The sequence below is a fragment of the Culex quinquefasciatus genome, chromosome 2 (genome assembly GCF_015732765.1).
Source record: "Culex quinquefasciatus strain JHB chromosome 2, VPISU_Cqui_1.0_pri_paternal, whole genome shotgun sequence".
Classification (NCBI taxonomy): Eukaryota; Metazoa; Arthropoda; class Insecta; order Diptera; family Culicidae; genus Culex; species Culex quinquefasciatus.
This window is the reverse complement of record NC_051862.1, coordinates 82,332,226-82,359,821: the sequence shown is the minus strand read 5'-3', so window position 1 is coordinate 82,359,821 and position 27,596 is coordinate 82,332,226. Positions and strand designations below refer to the sequence as shown.

The following is a 27,596-nucleotide window of genomic DNA, read 5'->3' as shown; positions in this document are numbered from 1 at the left end:
CTACAACGTAACCGCCAAAACGACGTAACGGGATACAAGGTTGAATGGTTTTTTTTTTATTTTATTTTTTGTTTTCTAAGGTTGGTACAAATATTTTTAAAAGTTTTTGTCACCCCCCCCCCCTTTAAAATTGGCCCGAAAAATCAGGGGGCAAAAAAAAATTTGTACAATAAACTTCAAAATATCAATGAAAATTCAAGGGCAACTAGCTGAAATCAAATTAAAATACATTTTCCTGCGTTTAATAGTAGTTTATGCAACAAATTGCAAAAAGAGGATTTTTTCAGCACGAGTCGTACATTTATCCAACGAGGTTCACCGAGTTGGATAAATACGACGAGTGATGAAAAATCAAGTTTTGCAACGAGTTCCATACAACATTTTTTGCAATTCCGCAAAACACCCTTTAAACAGAATTATAGGTCAAATGTCAATGCATTTAGTCAATGAATCGTTTAAATCAAAAAAATGTTGAAAAGTATTACTTTTCCAAACAAGTGCTGAAAAGTTCAACTTTTCAGCATCCATTTCAGTGCTGAAAAGTAGAACTTTTCAGCATTGTTTTGAAAAGGGTTACTATTCGATTCTGTTATTTTTGGCAGCGAAAAGTAGGCTGTTTCGTCGTTCGAGAATGACAGGAAAAGTAAGTAGTTTCACGACGGAATTGCAAAAAATCATTTTTAGCATGTTTGGGTTTATTAAAAAATCTTAAGATTTTTTGAAAATTTTCGATGCAAAATCTTTTTTTTTCGATACAATTTTTGTTTTTGTCAGATCTTAGATTTTTTGAAAACTAATGATTGCAAAACAACTGAACTAGTGTAAAATGCATTTTAAAACACTTTTTTCATTTAAATGTGAAGATTATGGCTTGTTATTAAAATTTTCATATTTTTTTATTTTTTTGCCCCCCCCCCCCCTTGACCTACATAATATTTGCATCGGCCTAATAACATTTGAAAAGCATAAAATAAGGCTTAGGGTTTGTTTTCAAGTTAATATTATCAAAATGCCAATTTTTCTTAATCAATAGTGTCCCCATCAAAGGTATGTTTGGGACTTCGGACAATCAAATCACGAAGATTTTTTTTTTCGTATTTTGTTTTTGTTTTCTTACGTAAAACATCAAATTCGAGTTCTGAGACTCCATTTCAATCAAATTTGTATGGTTAAATACCTATAAAATTAAAAAATGCATTTGTTCCAAAAAATAATTACCACCATTTTGGCCACCATTTTGGATTTCAAAAATACTAATTACTTTAGAGTAGTTTATTGGTGATAAGCTCAACAATCAAAAATAAGACAACATTTCGTGATTCGATTATCCAAAGTTTCGATTATCCGAAGTGATAATCTGCAGCCAAGGACTTCAGATAATCGAGTCTGGATTGTATAAATGTTATGATAGTTTACTATTTGTTTTCTAAATATTTTTTTTTTTCTTAAAAACGATCAAATTGAGCATGAGCATGAGCATGAGAGACCACCCATGGTTGTCCTTCTCCGTTGCTGAACAGAACCGTAATATCCTTTCAGCACTACTACTGATCATAGGCTTCGAATATCAAGTGGTATTTACCTTATCAACAGCATGTATGAATGCGCTGAAAAGATAAAACACCATGATTTCCAGAACAAGATCAGTTGCGAATAGGTAACAGTCATTGGCCACCAACGGCGCCCGCCATGTCAGTTTGTAGATCTCGATTTTAAGGGACGGGAATGTTAGTTAGCGCAGGTTGCTACTAGGGCAGCTGATTTACTCTGTGCTTACACCCCACAAGCGCCAGGAACCTGAAAAATTGGTTAGTAGGATAGGGTGTTTGGTCAGGATTCATCATAGAAGATGATGATGCGACCCAAAATCAAAAAAAAGGTATTATATTTTATTCTCAAGGCAAACACTCGGTTGCTGCGGATGAGACATTTCCCGTTTAACTGTTGTTAAATTTTTAATGAAATGGTTTAATCTTAGACAGCCGGCTGTGGAAAGATAAAACCAAATAATATTTATTTATAAAATGAGGTGTTAAACGCAATGCTGCAATGATAGCGTAGTCTGATTTTTAATTATATAATCATTTAGTTCTTGAATTTGTTACGAAATAGACGCGACGAACTCAATCATCAAGTGCCTTCCTATCTTCTTTCTGTTAGCTAGATAAGGTATTGATTTACGTTGCCTCTCGAGCTACGATGCTATGGAGAGGGCTTAACACACAAACAACCGACGTCGAACCCTCCGAGCTACGGAGCTATGGGAAGGTCTTTTCAACACAAAAAAGACTCGCGCACCACACGACGTTCTTGATGAATCAAAATAATTTTGTTACGCGATAAACATAACGAACGCGGATTGTTTTTATCGAAAGCTATATCAAAATTCACGACAAAAATGCGAAACAAAAGGCACACACACAAAAAATCACTTTTCACTCCGAATATTTTTTTACGACCACGCGCTCCCTTTGCCAATTATGCACTCTTTTTTCTTAAAAACGATCAAATTATTAGTTAAGTATTATTATTTCATCTAAAAATAAAATTGATGTGTCTAATTAATAACAGTTAAATTGTTAGCAAATTAACATGCAATGTTCCTCTTGCCAAAACCGGTTGTTCGTCTTGCCCCACTAGTTGAGTAGAACGTATTGAATATCAATAATTTCAAAATCTATTTTCTATTGTACAAAACAAATTGTTAATAACTTGTTCTATCAAAGTCTTAGTTACCATGAATAAGATGATTATTGAAAAATCCGACAGATTTTTGACGTTTTAAATGGGCGAGCATTTTCTTAGCTTGTAACACTTGCCTCTCCTTCCGGAAGGAAGCTTCCCCATGTATTATCGCATTTATCAACTTAATTAGATTTCTAAACTCGACAATCCCATCTTTGATATCGGCTTGAAAAATATGGACAAAAAGGACAAATTGCATGGAAGTAGACGTGTAATCAACATTTCCTGATTATGATTTTTAGCATGACTGAACCAGTTCGAACAAATAAAGTGTTGTAAAGTGTCGGTGTACAGTACCACTTTTATTAGACAAAAAGAAATCTTGGAAGCTCATGCTTTTTGAAAATATTTCATTGAAATCTATGGCTCGTTCTATGGCTCGTTATTTGATTAATTTGATGACCAAAATAACAAGCCGTGTTTGGACCAAAGATCTTGTGTATGAAATTATTTTTATCGGATTTCTCGGAAAATTTTACGTGACATACTAAAAAACTGGAGGTGTCTATAAACACGATTCCAAGATATGATTTTTTGAAAATAAATAGTGAGATTTTCGGCGTGCTCCGTGCAAAATCAGAAAAATGACAAAAACGGAAAAAATCAACATTTTCCACTAAAACTGCGATCGCTTTAAGATTTCAGCGATACCTATACATGTTTGGGTACCAAAATTTTCGTAATTAAAAGACTCAACTGGTACCCAAACATGTATAGGTCATCGTTGAAATTTTAAAGTTATCGTAGTTTTGGTGGAAAAAGTTATTTTCATCATTTTCTGGATTTTGTACGTGGCGCGCCGAAAATTCCACTTTTTTTCAAAAAGATCATATCACGATATTCTGTTAATGAACACCTACAGTTTTTGAGTATGTTACGTAAAATTTTCCAAGGAATCTGATAAAAATATTTTCAGGCTCTTTGATCCAGACATGGTCAAACGCCATTTTAAATTTTCATACGACTCTTTTAAATGTTTGGCTAGTTTTTTGGTCCTTTGCATCTAAGACAGCTAAAATCGGGTCTAGCTCATTTCCCCGAATGACATTTCCCCAAATGCCATTTCCCAGAAAATCATTTCCCCTAATTGGTCACATCCCCGAATACCACTTCCCCTAATCAGCCACATCCCCGAATGCCATTTCCCCGAATATCATTTCCCCTAATCGGCTACATCCCCGAATGCCATTTCCCCTAATCGGCCATTTCCCCGAATGCCATTTCCCCGAAGTGACACTTACGCCAATTGCCGTTTATTTAAATTTAAAATTACCCGAATTTGCATATCCCCTAATCATCATTTTCGCTAAAGCCTTTTTCCATGACTAACAGTTATTTTCTTTCTCAATTTTCCGAACAAACAGCTTTTTCGGGTATGCTGTTGATTAAATGTTGTAAATTGGGTAGTAAAGCCCTTTGTCAATTTTTATGAACAACGGTAAGAAACACGATTAAAAACCATTTCTGATAACTTTTTTTTCTTCATTTTTATGCAAAAAAAAAGTTATTGACAAGACAACATTTTCTCGATGGATCAACTATGGCCCCCCTGGATCGAGCTGTCAAGTAGGAGCTTTTCTGCCAAGAAGGGCCGTGAAGTGAATTTTTAGAAATTGAATTAAAAATCCATTTTAAATCCTTTGCGATCGTTCAAAGGGTCATTGTACTTAGTAAAGCTTATTTTTCTTGTGAACAATAATATCACAAATTTAAGCTTAATTTTAGGACCCAATTACTAAATTTTTTGTTGTTCAATTAACATTTGTGTTCAACCGCATGATTAGATGTTGTTTTTGAGAAATTTGCAAGGATTTTTTTCAAATTTTGCTCAAAAATGCAAAAAATCGAACAAATAGTTACATAAGGCTGGTACAATTTTTTGTTGATTATACTTTTCGCCAAATCCCAAACCAGCAATGTGAATAAAATGATCAGTGTGAACTGGGTTCTACTGATACGGGGTACTACGAAAATCGCACGGTATGTTTTTGAATCATAAAAAATAACAAAACTTCTATTGCATTATTATTATCATGTCTATAAGAAAAAAGTATTTGTTTTGAGAATATATATAAAAAAGTCTGTAACAATATTCATTGTATTTGAATGAATAGTACCAAACCTTCCAACACCACTTCCCCCCTAAAATGCTACGTCTGTTCTGAGTGAAGCCAAAAAGAAAGTTGATCATTCAAGGCCAATACGAACCTTTCAAGAAATATTATATGTAGTTTGATGTGATAAAAAGTGCCATCATTTTTTTTTTTCTTATAGAGTCGACTCTCTGGCTGTCGATCTTCTAGATATCAATAATTCTCCATCTATCGATGAATTCTTCAGTCACTGTATGCTTTAAAAATCTCTTCCGGTTGTCAATATTTTCAGTTTTCATGGCTTGCACAGACATTTTGCTTGGCGAAACGAAGCTTTAAAGGGTGTTTGAAATTTGTATGTTTTTGTTTGATGGACGTTGCCATGATTCTCTCCCATAGCTGGGTATCAAGAAAAAAATATTTTCAATCGAGTCCTCATTTTGCATCGTTCTGTAATCTGATGATTCTCTTCCTCGACGGTCCCTTGGATATTGACAAGCAGAGAGTCGACTGTTAAATGATTTCGAACGGTCAAGCCGAAATGCCCGGTGCCCAGGAGCGCGCGCGCTCCGGGGCACCGGGCATTTCGGCTTGACCGCGTTCGGGGAAATGGCGTTCAGGGAAATGACTATTCAAGGATATGACTAATCGGGTAAGTGACATTCGGGATTGTGGCACATTCGGGAAAATGGCATTCGGGAATGTGGACGATTAGGGGAAATGGGAAATTCGGGTAAATGGAATTCGGGGAAATGACTATTAGGGGAAGTGTCTTTTCGGGGAAGTGGCATTCGGGGAAATGTCCCTTCGGTAATATGGGTTTCGGGGAAATGTCATAGATTCCTAAAATCGGTTGAAATGGAGCGTAGTTATGATTTTTCGAAAAACTAGGTGTTCGAAGGCTTGATTGTTGAGGCAATTGCAAACCTCTTTTTACACCTAAGCTTCCATCCACCCCGGGATTCGAACTGACGACCTTTGGATTGTTAGTCCAACTGCCATCAGCGACTCCAAAGAGGCAGCACCCAGGGAGACGACTCCTACACCTGGATTGAGCTACTAACCTAACCCTTAAGGTTAGTCCGGGGTCAACATTTACTTCCCCGTCCGACGGAAGGCATGGTCAGACAAATCTCGTCTCGAAAAATGCCACCAGGACCGTCTGGGATCGAACCCAAGCCGACTGGGTGAGAGGCAACCACGCTCACCCCTACACCACGGTTCCCGGTATTGTATATCTTGTTTAAAATAGAATTTTGATGATCTTTGATGGTCAAAAAGGGAGTTATGGAGAGTTGCACAAAATGGCGTCCTTAACTCAATTTGGCCCAAAATCGGTGTGCTTTGAAGATTTTATTGTACCTTTTAAAACACATACATTCATGTGCAACAAATAAACCCTTCAATATCTGCCCGACAGCTGGGCTGATAAGAGTTTTATTTTATTCTTTAATCAATTCCACTCTAAACGCAACGCACGATATCAAATCTAATCGAAGGTAAATACCACCAGTCTACTCGAGTCTTCCGGGCGTGATGGTCGTTCGTTTCCAGACTGAACTCTGTGTGAGATTAATCGCGATTCGGTGATAACAGAACCGTCAAACATGAAGAAATCCCCACCGCCGGTGCCACCGAAGCCGAAAAGTGTACTGTTGAAACCTACGAAATCATTCATCGCAATTTTAAGCCAAGCTCAGCTGAGGGACAGTGGAATTTCGGTAGACGCGATTAGTCCCGGGAAAAATGAACCCTCCCCCAAACCGGATCGATCGACGACGAGCAGCGTGAAAAAGTTGGCGGAACAATTTTCACACCTGAATTACGTTATGGGAAGTGGAGTGGAAAAGCCAAAAGTGCCACCGAAGCCCGTGCAGGCTAAAGTTGTAACGCAAGAGTGTGAATTAGTGGACGAGAATCTAGATCTTGAAGATTGTGATAATATTTATGATGAAGTGTTTATAAGGTAATTAATCAAATATCAGAAAATTTTATATAACTTCATGAATGAGTCATCAAAACACAATTGAAAATGTCATAAATATATTGTTTACTTTGAATCTCAAGATAAGCATTGAACCAGTGCAATCAAAATCTTATTGACAAACCTCTCAATGCACTATCACTATCAATCGTAAAGTTCTGAAACGATCAGATTCTACCAGCAGTAGCTAAAACTGTGTAAATCGTGAATCATCCAACGTTTTGGCATTGTGGAATTGAGTGATAGAAATCCTGGTTGTGGGGTTAATCACCCGTATCAGATAAACCCAAACATTGTTTGCGATAAGGAAATTGGATGCAACGCGCCAAATCACAACTTATTGAAATGGCCTGTCAATCGAATCAGAAACGATTAGGGGCAAAATAAAAGTTGCGTTGAATTTTGGAATTGATGGAGTTTGTAAAGTGCATGATCTTATCTAAAGACATTAAATGTGCCGCAATACAATATAATTAGCAATAAGTTTATAAGATAATTAGGTTAGTTATCGAATCTCTTAAAGAAAATTGTTATTTAACCAACTTTATTTTTTACATATTGCAGCGACGACGACGAGGGCTATTACGCACCAATTCCCGCTGAAGCACCACAAACAGCATTACAATGTCCTCCCAGTCCCCGAAATGCCGTCGAAGAATTCCTTCAAAACGAACGAAAGTACGTCATCCGATTGGGAGAATACATCGAACAACTCATCCCTGTGATGTACCAACCGAATCTACCTCAAAGTCTGCGTTTCCAGAAGAACAACATCTTCGCCAACATCGAGGCGATCCACGCGATGCACCGAGATGTGTTGCTTCCACGGTTGGAACTGTGCGACGGATGTCCGGGCCGGATTGCTGACCTGGTTACTGAACTCATCGAGAACGATGATTTGTACTGCTACGTTCTGTACGCCATGAACAAGCATCGCTCAGAGCGGATTTGCGATGCCAATGCGGAGTTCTTCCAGGTTTGTTGGTGTGAAGTTTGTGTGGTGAAGTTATTTTAATATTTCAATTTTTAGACCATCTTTCAAGATTTGAGCAAGTTCCTGGTTGAACCAATCCAGCGATTGCCACGGTATAAGCTGCTTCTGATCGAAATCTACAAGGGAACACTACGAGCCGCGGACACCAGCTCAATCCGAAGAGAGGCCGCAGCTTTGTGCAAAGCTGAATCGGCGCTGTCGGACTTGATAGAGCTGGTTGATGCAGCGGTCAGCTTGAGTGACATTCTACCAGATCCAGATGTTGCGTCAGGATCATCTGCGGGACTCCAAACCCTGACCTACCACGAGGATGTTCCACTAGCCCTAGTCCTGCGTCCAGATGCAACCAAAAAGTCTGCTCCAAAGAATCCTATCAACCTCCTCTACCAGGGGAACCTCAAAAAGTTTATGGAACTCCCAGTCTACGACTACGACGAACGCCGCAAGTACACCTCGAAAATCTTCATCTTCGAAAAGTTGCTCCTCTACACGGAGAAAAAGTCCAAACTGGAGTACCGCGGCCACTACTTTGACAGTGAGCTAAACTACCGGACGGAATCTCGCAACAAAGTGCTGCTGTTCAGCAAACATCCGGGTACGCAAGACCTGCAGGTGATGGCGAGCGATCCAGCCCGGCTCAAGTACCTGACCGATTGTGTGCACATTATGCGCGAAAAGCACGTCTACTATCAGGCGGTGGAGTTTATCGCCCACAAGGAGCACGAGCGGCGACACTCGATTGCGTCGCAGCTGATGCTCGAGGAGCTGCAGCAGGAAGAGCAGGTGGACGAAGAAGATGCGGAATGGTGAGTACACAGAGGCACAATTCCCGTGACTTGTAATCGACCCTCTTGATAGTAGGATTTTCACAACATCAACAAAACAAAATCAGCCAGAAGTCATCCATTAACTTGGTAATATTTTTTCACTAGGACGTACGTACCATACAAATCAGCAGCGCACCAGGTACGCGTGCTGTAGCAAGAAGTCGCTTCCATCTTTCTCGGTCTTGAACTGCTACTCTCCAATTTCCTAGGTTACAGATCTTCCGGAGGTCTTTCGTAATCCTAAGTAAGCACGATTCCAAGCAAAAATACAAGTCCGGGTTTCTTTCCTGGTATCGTTGTCGGCCGTTTCCACCTCAATTCACCTCCTCCAACTCATCACCATCCACAGCTAGAGGGGAGAGGCTTAGGGGACCGACGTCCTTTAAGCCCCTTCCTCTCATGTACTTTGTTTTCGTCGTAATTATGCCAAGTCCTACACGCCTTGCTAGTACCTTCAGTCGGGTGTAGACATCTTTCACCGTCTCCAAGTTTGTTGCCACAATATCGATGTCATCGGCAAAAGCAAGCAGCTGGTAGGATCTGTTCATGATCGTGCAACTCGTGCCAATGCCCGCCCTTCGAGTAATGCCCTCAAGGACAATGTTGAACAGGCCTCGGCAGGATTCAGAGGGGTTCCGCTAATTTCTCCGAGACACGCACCGGCCACAACACACCATCCAAGGTCAGCCGAGTCAGTTTATTCGGGAATCTGCCATAGCTGCTTGCGGTTGACTGTAATATAGGCCGCCTTGAAATCGATAAAGATGTGATGTGTGGGCACGTTGTACTCACGACATTTCTCGACTATCTTCCGTGACAAAATATTTGGTTCGTGGTAGCGCGCACTCCAGTGAATCCCGCTTTTTTTGCCCAAAGGGCATTGGGTTAAGTTCACTGCGACCACCTGAGACGGCTATCTTTTGTGATGTAGCCTAGTTACTGTCCATACTACAAAGCCCGCTTGGTACGAACCTCTTTGCATGTCACCCCATGCTGACAGCAGAGGATCTGGGAGAGGAATTTGTAGGCCACGTTGATAAGCGTGATGCCACGGTAGTTGCAGCAGTCCAGCTTATCTCCCTTTTTGTAGATTAGGCTCGCCAGTTTCTTTCCTCCATATTTGAAAAGATGACCGGGTAACCGATCCTTGCCGGCAGCTCTGTTGTTCTCAGCTTCCTGATCTCCCTCTTCACCATCTCCAGATCAGGTGCTGGGAACTGTTCATCAGCTGCGGCGCTCTAAGGTTGACTCCATCGCCGTCTCCGTTCGCTTCATCGCCGTTGAGGTGCTCGTTCAAGAACTGCATCCACCACCGCGCTCTTGTTTACGATCTGGTTTCCCTCGTTGACCCTGCACACGTCAGCTCATGGCACGAAGCCTTTGCGGAATCGGTTAAGCTTCTCGTAAAACATCCGCGTTTCGTTAGCTCTTAGGGTGGATTTTCATGGATTTTTCGATGACCGACATCGAAAACGGCTTTCGATGCTCGTGGTCATATTTTGCCGAAAACTCATTTTTATCAATCAGGTTAAATCGCAAAATGGTTTGGATTGATATTTTATGGTAGTATAAGCACAAACAAACACATACCCATCGCCGGAAAGTTGCGAAAATGCGATTTTCCGACTTTTCATTTTCAATGCACGAGCATCTTTAGACGACTGACATCGAAAGCATACTCACGACCATGCTTTGCTAAAATGTCCGTGCATTGAAACTCGATGCTCGTTCAGTGCCTTTTTGCTACCTCAGCGGCACCCTAGACACAAACCTAAATAACGCTTTGAAACGCTTGGTACGGGATGGGAATGAAACTTGACGAAACAAATCTATCTGTCAAACCAGACCTTGTCAACAATCAAAACAGCTGATTTTGCATGGTGAAATGGTGGACATTGTTTTGCAGGAGGAATCCATCCACCGGTGGTTGGATTTCGGAGCATTATTTTACCGGAGGAATCCGTCCACCGGTGGTCGGATTTCAGGGCATTGTTTTGCAGGAGGAATCCGTTCACCAGTGGACGGATCGCCTGGCCAAGTTGACAAGAGGAACTTGTCCACCGGTGGTTGGATTTCGGTGCATTGTTTTGCAGGAGGAATCCGTCCACCGGTGGACGAATTTCAGGGCATTGTTTTGCAGGAGGAATTCGTCCACCGGTGGACGGATTGCCTGGCCAAGGTGACAAGAGGAACTAGTCCACCGGTGGTTGGATTTCGGGGCATTGTTTTGCAGGAGGAATCCGTCCACCGGTGGCCGGATTTCTGGGCATTGTTTTGCAGGAGGATGCCGTGCACCGTGCCGTGCCGTGGACGGATTGCTTGCCTAAATTTTGCTTAAATTTCTTAAATTCCAAAATTTCTAAAAAAATTAAAATTTTCTTAAACTTATAAATTTACAAAGTTTTTAAAATTTCAAAGTATTCTAAAATTTCAAAGTTTTCTAAAATTTTAAAGTTTTCTAAAATTTTATAATTTCTAAAATATAAAAATATATAATATGTCTTTACTTACTTTAATTTCTTCAATTCCTTTAATTTCTTAATATTTATAATTACCTAAATATCTTAAATTTCTTAAATTTTTAAAATTTGTTAAAAAATTTTAAATTTCTAAAATTTCTAAAATTTCTAAAATTTCTAAAATTTCTAAAATTTCTAAAATTTCTAAAATTTCTAAAATTTCTAAAATTTCTAAAATTTTAAAATTTCTAAAATTTCTAAAATTTCTAAAATTTCTAAAATTTCTAAAATTTCTAAAATTTCTAAAATTTCTAAAATTTCTAAAATTTCTAAAATTTCTAAAATTTTTAAAATTTCTAAAATTTCTAAAATTTCTAAAATTTCTAAAATTTCTAAAATTTCTAAAATTTCTAAAATTTCTAAAATTTCTAAAATTTCTAAAATTTCTAAAATTTCTAAAATTTCTAAAATTTCTAAAATTTCTAAAATTTCTAAAATTTCTAAAATTTCTAAAATTTCTAAAATTTCTAAAATTTCTAAAATTTCTAAAATTTCTAAAATTTCCAAAATTTCTAAAATTTCTAAAATTTCTAAAATTTCTAAAATTTCTAAAATTTCTAAAATTTCTAAAATTTCTAAAATTTCTAAAATTTCTAAAATTTCTAAAATTTCTAAAATTTCTAAAATTTCTAAAATTTCTAAAATTTCTAAAATTTCTAAAATTTCTGAAATTTCTAAAATTTCTAAAATTTCTAAAATTTTTAAAATTTTTAAAATTTCTAAAATTTCTAAAATTTCTAAAATTTCTAAAATTTCTAAAATTTCTAAAATTTCTAAAATTTCTAAAATTTCTAAAATTTCTAAAATTTCTAAAATTTCTAAAATTTCTAAAATTTCTAAAATTTCTAAAATTTCTAAAATTTCTAAAATTTCTAAAATTTCTAAAATTTCTAAAATTTCTAAAATTTTTAAAATTTCTAAAATTTCTAAAATTTCTAAAATTTCTAAAATTTCTAAAATTTCTAAAATTTCTAAAATTTCTATAATTTCTAAAATTTCTAAAATTTCTTAATTTTTTAAAAATTTCTAAAATTTCATTTATTCTTTTAATTCCTTAAATTTCTTTATTCTTTTAATTTCTTAAATTTCCTCAATTTTCTAAATCACTAAATTATTTCTTTAATTTCTCATATTTCTTGAATTATTTTTTAATTTCTAAAATTTGTTAAATTACTTAATTTTTTGAAATTCCTGAAATTTTTCCAATTTTTAGTCCACTCTATAGAGAATTTGCAGCTAAGCTAAAAGACACATGTCGCCACCAATGAACAAATAGCGTAAACCTATGATTTTTTTGAAAAATGTGTTTTTCCTTCATAATCAACATTTTTATTAAACTTATGCCGGATTCGGATGAGAAAAATATTTCCAACAATTTGGTGTACAACTTTCCAATATTTGTTTGATTTTTCTATGAGTAAACTGTAAATTTAGAAAAAGATAGTAATTTGGACTATTTGGTAAGAAAGTCTGTCAAAAATCAATAAAAAATAGTTGAATATACGTAAACACATCTGTTATCAATTATAAAACTGTTTATTTCATTGATATAAACGGGGAAAATAATTTTATGTGTCCCAAAACATGTTTTTTTTTTTAAAAAAGTCAAATATTTCTGCGCGCTCAAAAAATGTTCTCGTCTTTTGCAACCAGTTTCATTAAGATTGATGCAGGGAACCATGAGAAATAAGCAATTTTGTTCTTCAATCCAGCAGAAAGAAACACGATTTTTGGCAAGTAACCTCATTTTGGCGCCACCTACATTTGAAACACAGTCGCGCTGCAAAACCTCAGTTATCTCTCATCTTTTTTGCATGATTTTTCGCAACGAACATGAGGCAAAAGGTTTTATTTAATTAAATTATGCGCTAGTCTAATCATGCGCCTTTTTGAAAAGATTTATTGAACAACATCAGCTTATTTCAAAAGTTGTTCTGTAGTTCCGATCGGCACGCAATGCTGCTTTGTTTAGTTAAATTATGCGCTAGTCTAATCATACGCCTTTTTGAAAAAGATTTATTGAACAACATCAGCTTATTTCAAAAGTTGTTCTGGAATTCCAATCGCCACGCAATGCTGCTTTGTTTACGTTTGAATCTGTCATCTGTCCATCCTTCGTTAACTTGCATGCAAGTGTTCCTTATTCCGGAAAGTCGATTTTGGGGTTGTGTCTAAGCTAAATGAAGTAACGCAAGCCACGAGCATCGAGTTGGTTCGATGCTCGTGCTCTCGATGTCGTTGCACAATCCATGAAAATCCAGCCTTAAGATTGAATGCCGCGACCTGCCGATACCGTTCCACGTTCTCTATCGTCGCCTTGTGCTTTTTGGCGTAGGCTGCTTTCTTCTCGGCTGTAATAAGTAGTGCGTCCATCCCGGGAATTCCCGGGACAAAATTCACGGGATTTTACCAAAACCGGGAATTGCCGAAAAAAATATAAAATATTAAGCATTGGGGGTTTTTAATGTTCTATAAGCTTTTGTGTTTTCATATGTTATTGTGAAGGCAGACAAAAATCAAAACCCCTTGCACCACAGCTTACGACAAACCACTCAATTTTTGTACCGCGCAACAGATTTTTTCGCGCAACAGAAGAGATGCGCACTTCGGTTTGGTGGTGCGTGGATAATAATAGGACCGATTAAAACTAGGTATCAGCATTAATTTGATTTATAAAGGAGATCCGTAAATTGCCTAGAGCTTTAAAAATGTTTTAATAAATTTTATATATTTTTGAAAAGACTACATATCTTTTTGATTTTAAATTTATAAAACAATATCATTTTAAATTATTTTTCATGAAACATTTTTTTTTATTGATTTAAGCATAAGCATAAGCATAGGTGCCCACCCGCAGTTGCTACTCCGTTATTGACCAGGACCTCAAGAAGTTACATCCACGAGCCGTGGAAGATGAGTGGGAGCAGGGATGCCACATACTTTTTTAAAATGTTTGTGAAAAAATGTCTGGGTGCTGAACAGTGTTTCGCAAAACGGCCTCAATTTTGAACTGTCAAAGTGGAACCAATTAACTGTTCGCCAAAAGTAGAGAGTATTGTTATCGATCAATAAAAATTGTTTTTTTTTGCAAGAATGAAAAATGTGTGGCTATTGAGGAACTGGAGTTGAAGTCAAGAAATCTTAAGAAAGTTGAAGGCGGTTTAGTGAAAATCTTCTCTGTTTGTTGGATTAACTTTGCTAGAATCAGCGATGCTTTTTCGCTGGACCTGGAAGAGCTGCAGGATTCCAAAATCAGCCATGTAGTTTATCTGTGACATCGCAAAATGACACTCTAGCCGCAGTTCTACGTCACCCGTAAAAAAGAAAAATCTCTTCTAACCGATCGAAACGCGACAATTTTCTAGTGTAGTACTAAACATAGACTACTGTTACTGTTTTGGTCACAAGTAAAGTCAAGTTCACGACTACGGTAAATCATCTGGCGCACGTGGTGTGTTTTTCAAAACATACAGGTAGCGGTAACGCTTGACACCTGATGTTTGGTGTAACCAGTAAGAAAAAAGTCATGCTTACGCTTGAACAGCCTCCTTCTTTGTAGATGCAAACAAAGTGGGGTCATTCGAAAATCACGTTACACATTCTCACTATTCATCACCCAGGTCTGTGTATGTCTGTGAATTTGTCTGAAATTCAAATATATCAATTTCCGGTAATAGAAATCTATCAGAAATTGCGTTTTTAAGCATTTGAAGCTCAACGAAATAAGTGTCGGTTGATATTTTTACAAAATATTAATTTAATAATGTTTTTTAAAAGTCTGTGCACCCCCAAATATGTCAGGGGCAGAACAAAACAATTAGTACATCGATCTCCAAATTAATTGCTCTAAAATCTCCAGTATCCATTTAGACTGTAGTACCGTAATCTGGGGCGAAACGGGACTACAGTCTGAATAGGGACAGCAGTTTTAAGAGCACTTAAAGCTTTTAAATATGGAAATGGATGTACACATTTTGTTGGTCTGGGTCTGTTCTAACCGAAACCAACCAGAAAAATCACAATATTGTGCTCCAACATGGTTAAAACTACTGTCCCAATTCGCCCCATGTGTCCCGATTGACCCCAGTTTACGGTACCGGCTTTCCCAAGAAACGATTTAAGTTTTTTTTTGTTAAATATTTTATATATAAAACATGAATGTCTTAACTAATCTAAAATTTAACTAGTATAATTTTATATGTTGTCTTTTTATTTGTTATTTTAGTTATTTAAAAATATTTTTTATGCTTTTCTAGTCATGATATGTATAAAAAATGTATTTATAAAAAACTTATTCATTTTGAATCACATTGGATTAGATATTTTAAATATTAGATATGAAACCAAAGAACAACAAAGAACAAAAAAATCTTTCAAGCTATCTAAAAACTGCTATCCTAGTTAAGATTGAAGTGTAGTTTAACACCACTGAATAGTAATGAGCTAATTCTATGATTTTAAGCTTGAAAATCATGCAGATATAATGAAAACATAGTTTTTTAACTGTTTTCAAAATTTCCCGGGATCCCGGGAAAAAAATATGTAATCGGTTTGCTGATCTGGCCATTCCAGCACCTGCTTCTCCTCTAAGCACACCTCCTAAGGTGCCACAACATCGAAATCGCAAGGTTGCAACTCATTCGCCAAAGTGATTTCGAAACCCGGAAAATTAAGAGACCTGCACTGCCGTTCTACGCATAATTGTCCCATGTTCGAAAAAGTGCAACTGAGAAAAACGCGATTAAAATTTTTCGATCGATTTCTGTGTTTCTACGCATAATTGTCCCGTGGGTTCCTATTCGTCCTATGTGTTCCTAATTGCCCCAGTTAGCAGTGTATCACTCTTATTTGTGATCCTCTTGCTAAACAACAGGTAAACACGACATAATGCTACATAAAACCAATGATTGCGTATAAGAAAATACTTGGAGGGACAATTATGCGTAGAAGTTTAACGATGGGGCAAACAGACTTGATGTTGTTTTCAATGAGTTTCCGAACAAAGTACATAGTAAACTAAACTAAACTAAACTAAACTTAAAAATGTTAAAAAGTCAAAATCGTCCAAAAATGACATGGGACAATTATGCGTAGAACGGCAGTGCAGGTTCATGAACTGAGTCGACAATCGGTTATCTGCCGTTTGTTCCGGATTTCTGATCTTTTTGCCATTCGCGATCATGCTGAAATTTTTAGAACACAATACCTCCCACCCACCCAATGTCACCTCTGATTAAGGTATTAAAAAAGGGGTTGAGTCTTTCCATAATTTTGTAACAATTCCTAGTTCTGTTTGAAATTGAATTATATATCTTTCAGGGACGTCGAAGCCCACCTCACCACGCTCGTATCCTGTCAGCAACAGTTCTGCCACGTTCTGCAAACAAACATGGACTTTTACATGCCCCGGGAAACCCGCGACAAGCCGGGTGTGGCCAGTTTCGTCGAGGTGTTCACCAAAATGCACCAGCTTCACATCAACCAAATTCTGCCGGACATTGCCCAGGCCTCAACCCCCCTGGAAATGTGCAAAGTATTCCAGGCGTATCTGCAGGTTGGTTTGAGGCGAATGGGTACATTAAATCAGAATTAATTTGTATATTTAACAGGGTGACGTCCTCTCGTCCATCTACTTCGAATATCTGAGGGAGTTCAAGAGAGCAATCAGTATTATCAGCATTCATCGAACGCCAGCGGTAACTTTTAAGTAACTTCTAAAGAATCTTCAACTGAATTTTAAACTTTGTAGACCTTCAACAACCTGGTCGCACCGAAAGCCGAAGACTTTACCTACCTTTGCGTGGATCACCTGCGCGAGTATTGCCGGTTCTTCGAGCGGTTCAGCGTGCGGATGTCCGATGCCAGCAGCTGCAACCTCCCAATCGACATGGACCTGTTCCGGCAGCTTGCCATCACCCAAACGGAGATGGCCAAGTTTGTGGCGAACGTGAAGCAGAACTACCGACTGTTCCGGCTGGACGATCGCGCCGTGGAGTGCGGAATGGTCAAGTACGGCGAGCTGGTTAGGCTGGATCGTGACGAGGGCGAACCATTGAGCTGTAGACTGTTTGTGAGCGAGCGGGCGGCGATTTGTGTCGCGATTCAGACGATTCAGGAGAATGAGAAGAGTTCCGAGCGGTACATGAGGATCGTGTTCATCGATCGCTTTGGGGGTCGTGCGACCCCTATTAAACTAAGAAAAAGCAAAAAGACTGAATTCAGACTCAACTTTGTGATCGACGGTATCAAGTTTAAGGTTATCTTCAACAGCCGACAGGCTAAGGAACGGTTCTACAACAAGTACATCGACAGTTTTGTGCTTATCAAATAAAATGAGATTTATTGAAACAATTCAAACTTCACAGTAGGCGTTTTTCTTCAAACCTCCACCGCTCCCTTTGTGGCGATCACCGTGTGGCAAAGCGGGCACGTCTTACGCGTCGTAATCTCCAACGGATTGGCCACGTGGTAGCACGTTCCGCACTGCCAAGCCCCCGTCGGGTTGGTCAACGGCTGACCAGAGGCGGTGCACGGCGGAAAGTGGCTTCCACAGTTGGGACACAGCGTGCTGCAGTCCGCGACCGGGGTCTCGCAGGTGAAGCACGTAACGCTCTTCGACTTGCCGTCCTTGGGGTCGTATCGCGAGAAGATGTTGATCGCCAGCTCCTCGTACTGCTGACGGCGCAGCTCGGGGATGTTCTCGAGCGCTTCCAGCTTGATGAAGGCCTTGGAGCAGGTACCTACGGGGTGATTTTAGGTTATACTTCTGAAAAATGATAGTCGAAAAAAGCAAATCCTTACCAAACGACCGATCCGCACAGCTCGCCAACGCCAACAGCGCGTACAACGACTCTACGTCCAGCACATCCTCGTACTCCCGCAGCCTCAACGCCGTGATGACCGCACTGTGCAGCAGTCCCGACCTGAGCTGCCGCTGCGCCAACAACATGTAGTGATACGCTTCCGCGTTGTGCCAAATGTTCTCGATCAGCACCGAATCTTCCGGGTTCATTTGGGACAGAACCGATGCTCGGTTACCTCCCGTAAGTGAAATCTGCTTCTCGATATGCTCCTCGGCGAGCAGCCCGGACAGCACGTACAGCTGTTTGATTCGGACAAAGTCGGACTTTTTCTCCGTTTCGCTTTCGGCCATCTTGACCAGAAGACGGGCCGAGTCCAGGAAGCGACCTGCCTTCTTCTGAAGTTCAATAGCTTCGGGGAGTTTGCCCTCCTGGAGCAGGTGAGCAGCATGCTTGCTTAGCAGGGCACTTATTTGAGGCATTTTGTACTTTTGGGCGAGCTCAACGGCTAGTCCCCACTGACGGAGTCCGATACACGTTGAGACGGCTGACTTGACGTCTCCCAACTTGAGATAAGCCGCAACGGATTGTTCGCACATGCCGACGGTGGCCAACATCTGTCCCAACTTGGCCAGGTTCGGACTCTTCTCCGGTAGCTTATGCATACAACCGACCAACTCGTCGTACTGCTCCAGATGGTACAAGGTGTCCATCAGGCCTTCAACGTGATGCGCCTTATCGTAGTATTCCTTGGCGCTCTCCCAAGCGCGCATGTTCATGAAGTGGTTCCCGATCTCGCGCCAGGCGTGCTCCATCTGCTGGTCCGAGATTCCCGGCCCCATCTTGTACAGCTGAACCGTCCGAAACCAATCGCACAGCGATTGCCTCAAACTTATCGCCAAATCTCGCCGATCAACGTCAATGTACAACTTCTCCGCTTCGTCAAACTCTCCGAAAAAGGCGCAAATCTCCGCTTTCTGAAGCGCTTCCACCTGAATGTTCTTCAACCGTTTGATCAGCTGAATCCCGGGGTAATTGCTACACCTTACAAACGCCGACTCCGCCGTATCCAGGTCCAACTTCTTCACCGAAGCCTCCGCCAACAGGCGCCACAATCTCGGATGCGAGTTATCCTCAATAAACTGCTTCGCCTCCGTAATCCCCACGTGAACCAACAAGTCCTCCGTGTCCCGCAGCGACTTCACCCTCAACTGCAAAATGTGCTCCTTAACGTTCGGCGTAGCTCCCCCCTTAATAATCTCATCCAGCAACACCCCCGTTATCTCCAGATCCTCAAAGTTGCAAATGTACCCCGAGCACGTGATCGGCTCTTCCGGATCCGCACCCCTCAAAATATACATCCGCGTCTTCTCCATGATCGCCAGCAGCTGCGGATTATCCTTGGCCCAGCAAATCGCCCAAACGTCCTTCCTCTCAATTCGACCCTCCAACGCCGCCTGCTCGTCCGACTCGCCCTCCCTCAGCGAAAGCGTCGTCAACAACCCGTTACAGTCGATCAGCGCCGCCTTCGACGAGTTACAGTTGATCGCCATCTTGTAGCACTTGATCTGCAGATAGTGTCGATTTCGCAGCACCAAATGCGGTAAGGTGTACTCGTGGATCAGCCCCGACTCGCGCCCAATCAGCAACAAACTCTCGGAAACGGCGATGCAGCAGATCGGATCCTGGCTCGCATCGGTCTTCGAGGGGATGTCATAGGTGGCGTTCGAGTCCAGATCGTTGAGCACGTCCAGCGCCGGCGTGTCGTCGATGTGGTACTTTTTGTCCTTCTTGGCCTTGACGTTGCCGTGCAGCGTTGAGGCGCCCTGGAAGATGGAAGAAATGTACAGTTGAGTTTAGGTCACCGCTTCAGAAATAAAGATTTTAGTGGGAGTTGAACGGTAACTCGTTTTTTTTAAACGGTAGCTTTTGAATTCAAATACGGACTTCAATGAAGTCCTTCTAAGGGTTCACTTGACTTAGAAATTGTTGAAACGAGATTTCATGTTAGGATCTTCTCATGCATGAGGTTAACAGCAGCAGTTACAAAGTAGGGGAAATATGCCCATTTTAATCACTCTAAGCCGTTCGACCAATTCTCATCACTTTTGCCGTTTTCCGCTATAAAATCAACATTTTCAGATGTATCAACAATGGAGAGTTGCTTGCTCACTTTTGTTTGAGCTATTTATTGCTTTGGAACCGTCAAAAACACTTTATGAAAGCTGTAATTCATGATCAAAGTGCTGATAGGCCGATAATAGAAATAGGCTGAGAAAGGGTATAGTTCCCCTACTTTACACGTTTTTTATTGATCAGATGATTATTCGTTTCAACAAATGTTGTTGAACAGTTGGCTGCGATTGTGGTATCTCGTTGTAATCAGCCACAGACATTTTTAAGCATGGAGGGTCGTGTCTACCCAGGCACCTTATAGACGGTTTGTGCAAGCTTTATATTATATTTTGTTTTTGGAAACTTGTTTCTAGGACATTTGCAAACTTCTTTTCATCTTACCTTCGTTCAAAACATAGGGCCCATTCTATGTTTTGAACGTGACCGTAATAGGAGTAGAGACCAGTTGACTTACTTTTGGGGTATGATAATGCCACAGTAAAAATTGATCTTTTGAAGCAACGACCACATGCGTCGAGTTCATCGCGATGAAGTTGGGTCTCAAATCAACGTATTTAGCTGCAAGGAAATACCAAATTAAGACACTTTTTCGCAACTCTGTAACAACTACTCACAATCCACCGTCGTACTGATAGAATTGCACACCAACAGCTGGTACATAAAATCCTTACTCTTGCTATCGCTCATAAAGCTAAACTCCTTCGCGCTGATCTTGGTCTCGACGGCCAGCACGCAGTGGTCCACGGTCGCGGCGATCCCGATGATGGGATCCACCTGCTTCGAGTAGCACTGGTTCGAGTTGGTGTCCCAGAATGTGATCAAGCTGGTGTCCTCGGCCTTGGTGGCCTCCAGGTAGCACACGGTTTTGTTGAAATAACACCACGTGTAGTCGGGTCGGATGTTGGCGAAATAGATGAACGAATCAACTGAGAGGGCGATCCGAAGGGATTTGCCCTCCCAGGACAGGCAGGTTATCTCTTTGCCCGGGATTTTGAGGGTTCTGATGTGCTGGAATGAGATATAATTCAGATATAAGAATCATATTAAAAAAAGTATTACTTACAATTCCATACGGTGTGTAGAACTGAACTTGGTTGACTTCCTTATCGTTAAGATTCGTTTTCATGCCACAAACTGCAATGATACTTCCATCGTGGTTCCACATACAAGAAATTGCTTGGATATTGGTGTCAACAATTACTGGACTGTCATCGTTCTCGCTCCTCATAATCTGCATTTTACCATTTTCATAGCAGACAGCTAGAACTGGGCGATTCGGCGATACTGCATCGTGGTACCAGCACAGCCCAACCACCGTAATGCTCTTCGAAGGGGTCAAATACACGCACTGAATGTTCAGTTTCATCACAAATATTCCCTGGTTGTCGTACAGGTGCAGCTCCCCTGTTTTGATACTGAAGAGAAGCAATCTTCCGTCGGGACTCCACTGAACTCCAGTTAGTGAAACGTTCTTAAGCTCTTTGCCCCAAATGCGATTGCCATCAACCGATCCTAAATGAAATTTGTATTAAAACTAGTCAAGGCCAAAAGATCTTCAACCTACCAACAATAACCGTCCCATCCTCGTACACAATACAAATCTTCTGCCCGTCACTGGTCCACGCCATCCCCCTCACGGTTGATTTCTTCCGATCATTGGTCATTTCCTCGTACCACGAGCCCTTGTACATCATCCACACCATAATGACCCCATCACGGTCCGACGAGGTCAGCTTCTGCTGCGATTCGTTCCAGGTGACCACGTGAATCGACGACTTGTGGCCCTCCAGCGTTTGGTTCATCGACAGGTTGCTCGGCTGAAGGGCCTTGCCCGACTGGGCCGTACTGGCGGTGGCCTGCTCCAGTTTCAGCACCTTCAGCAGGCCGTCCTCGCCACCAACGGCCACGTAGCCCTGCTCCTTGTTCCATGCTATGCAGTTGAGCCGGGTGTTGTTCGGAATGGCGATCTTTTTTGAAAGAAAAAAGTTGAAACCAACTTGAAACATTTGCAAGAAGATCAATAACTGGACTCTTCCAGGTTTGATGCAAATTTTCGCTCCAGAAATAACGGTAAAAAGCTCTACTTTCTCAAATTCCCTAACCATCCCACTTCCTTCACTCGCTCACCTTTTTACTCAAGTAAATAAACATCTTGCAAGCTTCCACAAACGATTTTCACAACTTATCCGCCACTTTTCATTGTAAAATCCTCAAAAAACCACCAATTTTTCACACCTGACAGCTCCACGGCAGCCGCACTTTGTTGATTGTTTACTCCAACAGGTTGCCATAGCAATAATGATTGCGGCTCGACGAACGGAGAGCGTCGACGAAGAGAGAGATAGCAAAAGTTGCGACGCAACCAATACACGCGCGCTCGCGCTCTCTCAACACACGTGGTGCATCAGAATGTAAACAAAACAGTTCAGGCCAAGGTCAAGTGCACGGTCGCGAAGCGAAATGTAAACAGAGAGGGTTTGGGATTTCGGGTCGACGAACAAACAGGTGGCTTTGATTCGTTTTGAATTTTATTGTTATCATTCAATTGATTAGTAAACACTGTGTTGTCACTATTTTCTTTTTTTTTCTGTTTATGACGTTATGGTTTATTTTTTCTTCTTGTTTTCGGTGGCTATTATCTAAGCGAGTCTGTTTGTCACGTAACTATTTTCGAGAGTAACCGAGAGTATGGAAATCCAAAAAACGCTTCGATTTCTTCATTTTGTTTTTGGTTTAGTGTGTGAGTGTTGTTGTTGTTGTTTACCTTTTGCTCGTCAGTAAACAAAGCCGCACACAAACATCGCGAGTGGTGGCATGGTTCACTGAAAAGACTCATTCAAGATTTTTGAGAAGTCTCAAACACGTCGAAGGTTTTGCTGTAAGAGTGTAAAATTGACAGATTGAAGAGGGTACTTTCCACTCAAAAATGATTTAGTTTCAAATTGCTTGGTTGCTTGGTTTCAACGTAAATGTATGTTTCAAAGTAAAAAAAACGAGGTCTCAGACGTGTTTGAAAACTCTTAAACAATGTTCATTGAATCTTTTTTATTATTTGGTTAAGTTTTTCGAGTTTAAAGGTAAATTTAGCTGCATTCAATTGATAACTTCGAGTTGATTTTTGCTACAAATTTGCGATCGACAATTTTTCTACTGGTTACAATGGTTAAAATGACACGAGAGATACCTCTAAGGGGAGGGGGTTATACATACTATATGCACTTACAGATTACTGCTTCGATTGAGTACATCATAATGGGTTAATACTTGGATTAATTTAATCTGTTCGTTTCCCTTTTTGCATCGCTCCCACCTACGTAACATTCAAAATTCCAGCAACTTGCCCTCAAATGGTCTCACTCGTCTTCTTTCGGCTAAACTCGTACAAAACTAGTTTTTTTATGTCACTTTTACATTATTATCCGTTCCCAGTTTTGTGATAAAAAATATTACTTCTTCAAGGTTTTATGTAGAAAAATAATCCTTTAGGGTTTTTAAAAAGTTCTCCTTGCTTGGATTTTAAGTGAGATTCTGTGTTTTTATTTTGCTCCGAAATTGTGTTCAGTTCCAGTGTGTTTGTGTAAATATCTGTTTTATAATTGTGCTTTTTTCGTGACTTCTGAAAACTACTTTTGAAAAGTTACTCAACTTTGTTTGGTTCATCTGGAGTAACTTGATAGTTTTGAAAAGAAAACTTAATGTTCTCGAAATTCAAAAAACAAAAAAGTAAGAGAAAGTTACTTAAAAAAATAAATGAAACCTCTAGAAACAACAACAAAAAATTACTTTGACAAGTCTCAACATTCTACACAAACACTTCGTTAACATCTAAAATGAGTCACTCCTCAGAAAACTTATCAAATACTACATAATATATATTTATCACACTAGTACAACAAACGTAAACTAACCACAGATAATCACAAAACGTTTCCAACTTGACACAACGAATTCGTTCAAAATCGTACCAATCAAACTACTTTTCTCTGTTCTTCTCATTTCTTTTAACATATTTTTACTCTTTTTTTTATTTTCATTGTTCAGATGGCATTTCGAATCGATTTATTTATCACAATTACATTCATCAGACTTCCCCTCGTAACTTTTTCTGTCATTTTTTTTTTGTTTTTTTTTTCTTTTTTCTTTTATTTATGGATTTATTGTGGATTGTTGCTTTTCTCTCTATTTATGTTTTTTTTGTTCACGGGTGTAAATAATTTAGTGTTTCCGTATGTGGGCTAATATTTTTGCTAGTTACTGTTGGTTTATTTTTCGTTCGAAATGGTTTAGCTCGTTTTTTCTCTATATTTCTCTGGTAATCAAATGGTTTCGTGTTTTTTTTTTGCGATTTCGAGTTTCGTAACTAAAGTTTCAACTGCTGCTTTTTTTGGTAATGATGTGCGTTTTTTTAGTTTTTTTATTATATGTATTTCAAAATTAACATTCAGTTCTACTAGCAAAGTGCATGATTAATGACGACATGGATGACATGAATGGCTGCTTTTTTTTCTCTCTACTGATGAAAAGTTTTGCTAGTAAAATTGGGCTTTTCCGGCGATGCATATGAGTTGTAAAAAATCGACGCGCATGACTACAAGTGTAAAAAGTACACGATTTTTATGCTACTTAAATATAACGACGATTTATGCTTTTTTTTTTGTTTCTCAACAGTGTTGTGAGCAATTAAGTATTGATTGAACTTAAGCTGTAACAAAAGTAGACTTTATTTATAATTCAACCGATTTATAAAAAGAATAATATGTCAAGCACAAAAATCAAAACAAAATCACGTAATTTAATCATTATTTTCTTCTTACTAAAACTATCATTTTAGGGAACATTGAAAAAATCAAGAGACCAAATTTGCATAATCTTTTGCCATAACAAAATAATTTACAATTTTTTTTTTAATTAAGCTGTAACTTAAAATAATTACTTTGCTCAGATAATTTTGGAAGAAATATTAGAAATAGAAAAACATGAACGAAAAAATCATAATTCAAAAATTTAAAAATGTAAACCACATAATACTAAAGATTTATAAATGTTTTTTAACAAAAAAATAATTGCGGCATTTTATTATTAAAAGGCCGATTCAAATATTTTTTGAAGTTTTTGTCCCTCGGCTCTGGCCAGGGTCGAGGGGGGAAGAGGCAAAAAAATATGAAATAAAAATACTGAAATAAAAAGCCATAGTTTCAACATTTACATGGAAAAGTATTTAAATGCATTTTAATAAACACCAAAAAGTTTCAAAAATTATAAAGATTTTTAAATCAACCCAAACTTGCCAAAAATGATTCTAAACGCAGGGGAATGCATTTTGAGTTGGTTTCAGCTGATTGCACTCAAATTTCTATAAAAATTGAAGTTTTTTTTTAATATTTGTTTTGCTTCCCGATTTTACGGGCCAACTTTGAAGGGGAGGGGGGGAGACAAAAATTCAAAATTAGTTCCAACCTAAGGATTTCTGAAAATGAAAATTAAAAAAAATATTGATCCTTGCACTGTAACATGGATTTTGCCCGCATTTCTCTCTCGCACTTTTGACAGCAAAAATCAAAAATCTAGGCAACCAATCGTTGTTTATTTACTTTTGCAGTCGCAGTTTCCACCAAACTGAACTTTCGCAATTCAAAATTGCGAGTGACAGCTGAAAAACAAGCGATAAACCTCGGCTCTCTTTGATCATTTTTGAGGAAACTTTAAATTTTCCAGTTCCAGTTCCAGCCAGTTTGGCAATTCACAATCAATTCGCAATAGTGCGATCGATAGCAATAATTTAATGATAAGTCCAAGTTAGTGAAAATTGCGCAATATTGTTTATAAATCTTTTTTTTTTTAAATTTTGAGATGTAATAAGCCTTTAATTTATTTTAAACAGAAAACTTCAAAGTATTCCCAACGACGTTCTAAGCCAAATTTTATAAAGTTTTCAATGTAAATTCTTAGAAACCACAAAAATAAAATACGAAAATTTAATTTGAATTTGTAAAAAAATACAAAAATGTCCTTTTGATTTCCATTGCAACTGTAAAAAAAATAAACAAAATTTCTTTAAGGGAGCCGTTAACCAGCCTGAGGAATAATTAGAACTGAATTTGGTGTTTAATGTGACTTTTTAAAAAACGGTTTTTTTATTTCAATAGACTAACAAAGATGAGCTGAACAAATTATCGCAAAAAAACTTACCAATTTTTTGTTTAAAAACCTTAAAAACTAAAAATGGAAAATCATAATAAAACAACAAAAGGTTTAAATTTCACAGTTAAGTTTTTTTTATTTTTATCATTTTTCTACTACTTTTCTTCCTTATATTTTATTTCGCTTGTATAATTGCCTTAGATGCTACAGTGTATATAATAACCTTTTTTTTGTTTTCAATTAATTCAATTATAATAATACACATATATTAATGTCCGATAATAATCACTTACAAAAATACTTTTTACTTAAGGGGGGCTGTTTGTTGATTTTTGTATTATAACTGTACTTTGCATACAAGATCGCGAAATTAAGTGTACATTACCACTAGATACGTAGAAAAAAAACGCGTAGGAGGGGGTGAAAAAACAAACGCAAATTTCACCACCCACAACCACACCCAAAAGTTTAGGGGAGGGGTGCGAACCAATTACAGACGAACGTATAAACTTAAAATTGCATTGAATTGCGTACTTTTTCTGTGTTTTTTTTTTTGTTATTCACTTTTTTGTTTGTTGTCATGATCATTCGTACCAATCACACTCGTTCTAACTCTGTCTGTCTGTCTTCTTCGAGACCAAAAGCTTCACATATCACAATCTCGGTTCACCTGTCTCCTAACACAATCACGATTTCACTCAGTCTAAACACCGTCTGGAAAACAACTCGCATTCACATTTTTTTTTCTTGCATGTTTAGTTGTTTTTTTTTTTTTTTTTTTGCATGATCGTGACAACTTTTCTAACATGTTGGATGTAATTTTGCTTTTCACACACATTTTGTTTTTTTTCTATCACAAACTTAACGGAGGCTAATTTGAATCAAAATTGGCGCAAAAAAATATCGACTTCGGATAACTAACTGCCGTAACACGATACGATGGTAGTCGTTAGTAAGAATTCGAATTACATTTTTTTTTTGCATTGAAATTTTGTGTTTTTTCAAAGCACGAAATGACGAACTTTCGTGCTGCTTTTGATGACGGTTTTCGAAAAGTTTTGCATTGACAAAGTTGACTAGCAGAGTGGCTTCAATGAAAAAAAGTTGATAATTGTTATTTCACTGATCAACTTAAACTCAAATTAAATTCTTTTATTTGTGTATCATTAATGCAATTCAAAAAAAATGAAATAAAATAAAAAAACAAAATATATATCAAAACATCGATTTTTAGTCAGCCTATTTCAATTATCGGCCTAACAGAACATTGATAATAAATTACAGCTTTCATGAAGTGTTTTTGACTGTTCCAAAGTAATAAATAGCACAAATAAAAGTGTTGATCCATTGTTGATAC

General features: G+C 38.5%; 2 protein-coding genes across 2 annotated transcripts; one reads left to right on the top strand and one right to left on the bottom strand.

The window, feature by feature from the left end:
• Window positions 1–6,365: 6,365 nt before the first annotated feature.
• On the top strand, window positions 6,366–17,512 carry LOC6045699. The gene is made up of 6 exons (XM_038253181.1): window positions 6,366–6,804; window positions 7,387–7,798; window positions 7,853–8,622; window positions 16,482–16,716; window positions 16,772–16,858; window positions 16,912–17,512. The coding sequence occupies exons 1-6, from the start codon at window positions 6,446–6,448 to the stop codon at window positions 17,491–17,493; spliced, it is 2,445 nt and encodes an 814-aa protein (XP_038109109.1). The 5' UTR covers window positions 6,366–6,445; the 3' UTR covers window positions 17,494–17,512.
• Window positions 17,479–22,383, bottom strand: LOC6045704 (WD repeat-containing protein 35). Its single transcript, XM_001862976.2, has 7 exons — window positions 22,226–22,383; window positions 21,663–22,065; window positions 21,162–21,610; window positions 20,713–21,106; window positions 20,553–20,656; window positions 17,964–19,788; window positions 17,479–17,902 (listed from the first exon to the last, which is right to left on the bottom strand). The coding sequence occupies exons 1-7, from the start codon at window positions 22,247–22,249 to the stop codon at window positions 17,541–17,543; spliced, it is 3,561 nt and encodes a 1,186-aa protein (XP_001863011.2). The 5' UTR covers window positions 22,250–22,383; the 3' UTR covers window positions 17,479–17,540.
• Between the last annotated feature and the right edge of the window lie 5,213 nt (window positions 22,384–27,596).

Bases quoted from the DNA above. Each gene is read 5' to 3' on its own strand.
- LOC6045699 (XM_038253181.1), top strand. From the start codon at position 6,446: ATGAAGAAATCCCCACCGCCGGTGCCACCGAAGCCGAAAAGTGTACTG. The intron at 7,799-7,852 runs GTTTGTTGGTGT...TTCAATTTTTAG, and splicing joins CCAATGCGGAGTTCTTCCAG to ACCATCTTTCAAGATTTGAG. The intron at 16,717-16,771 runs GTTGGTTTGAGG...TATATTTAACAG, and splicing joins TATTCCAGGCGTATCTGCAG to GGTGACGTCCTCTCGTCCAT.
- LOC6045704 (XM_001862976.2), bottom strand. From the start codon at position 22,249: ATGTTTATTTACTTGAGTAAAAAG. The intron at 21,611-21,662 runs GTAGGTTGAAGA...AATTTCATTTAG, and splicing joins GGATGGGACGGTTATTGTTG to GATCGGTTGATGGCAATCGC. The intron at 21,107-21,161 runs GTAAGTAATACT...ATCTCATTCCAG, and splicing joins TCTACACACCGTATGGAATT to CACATCAGAACCCTCAAAAT.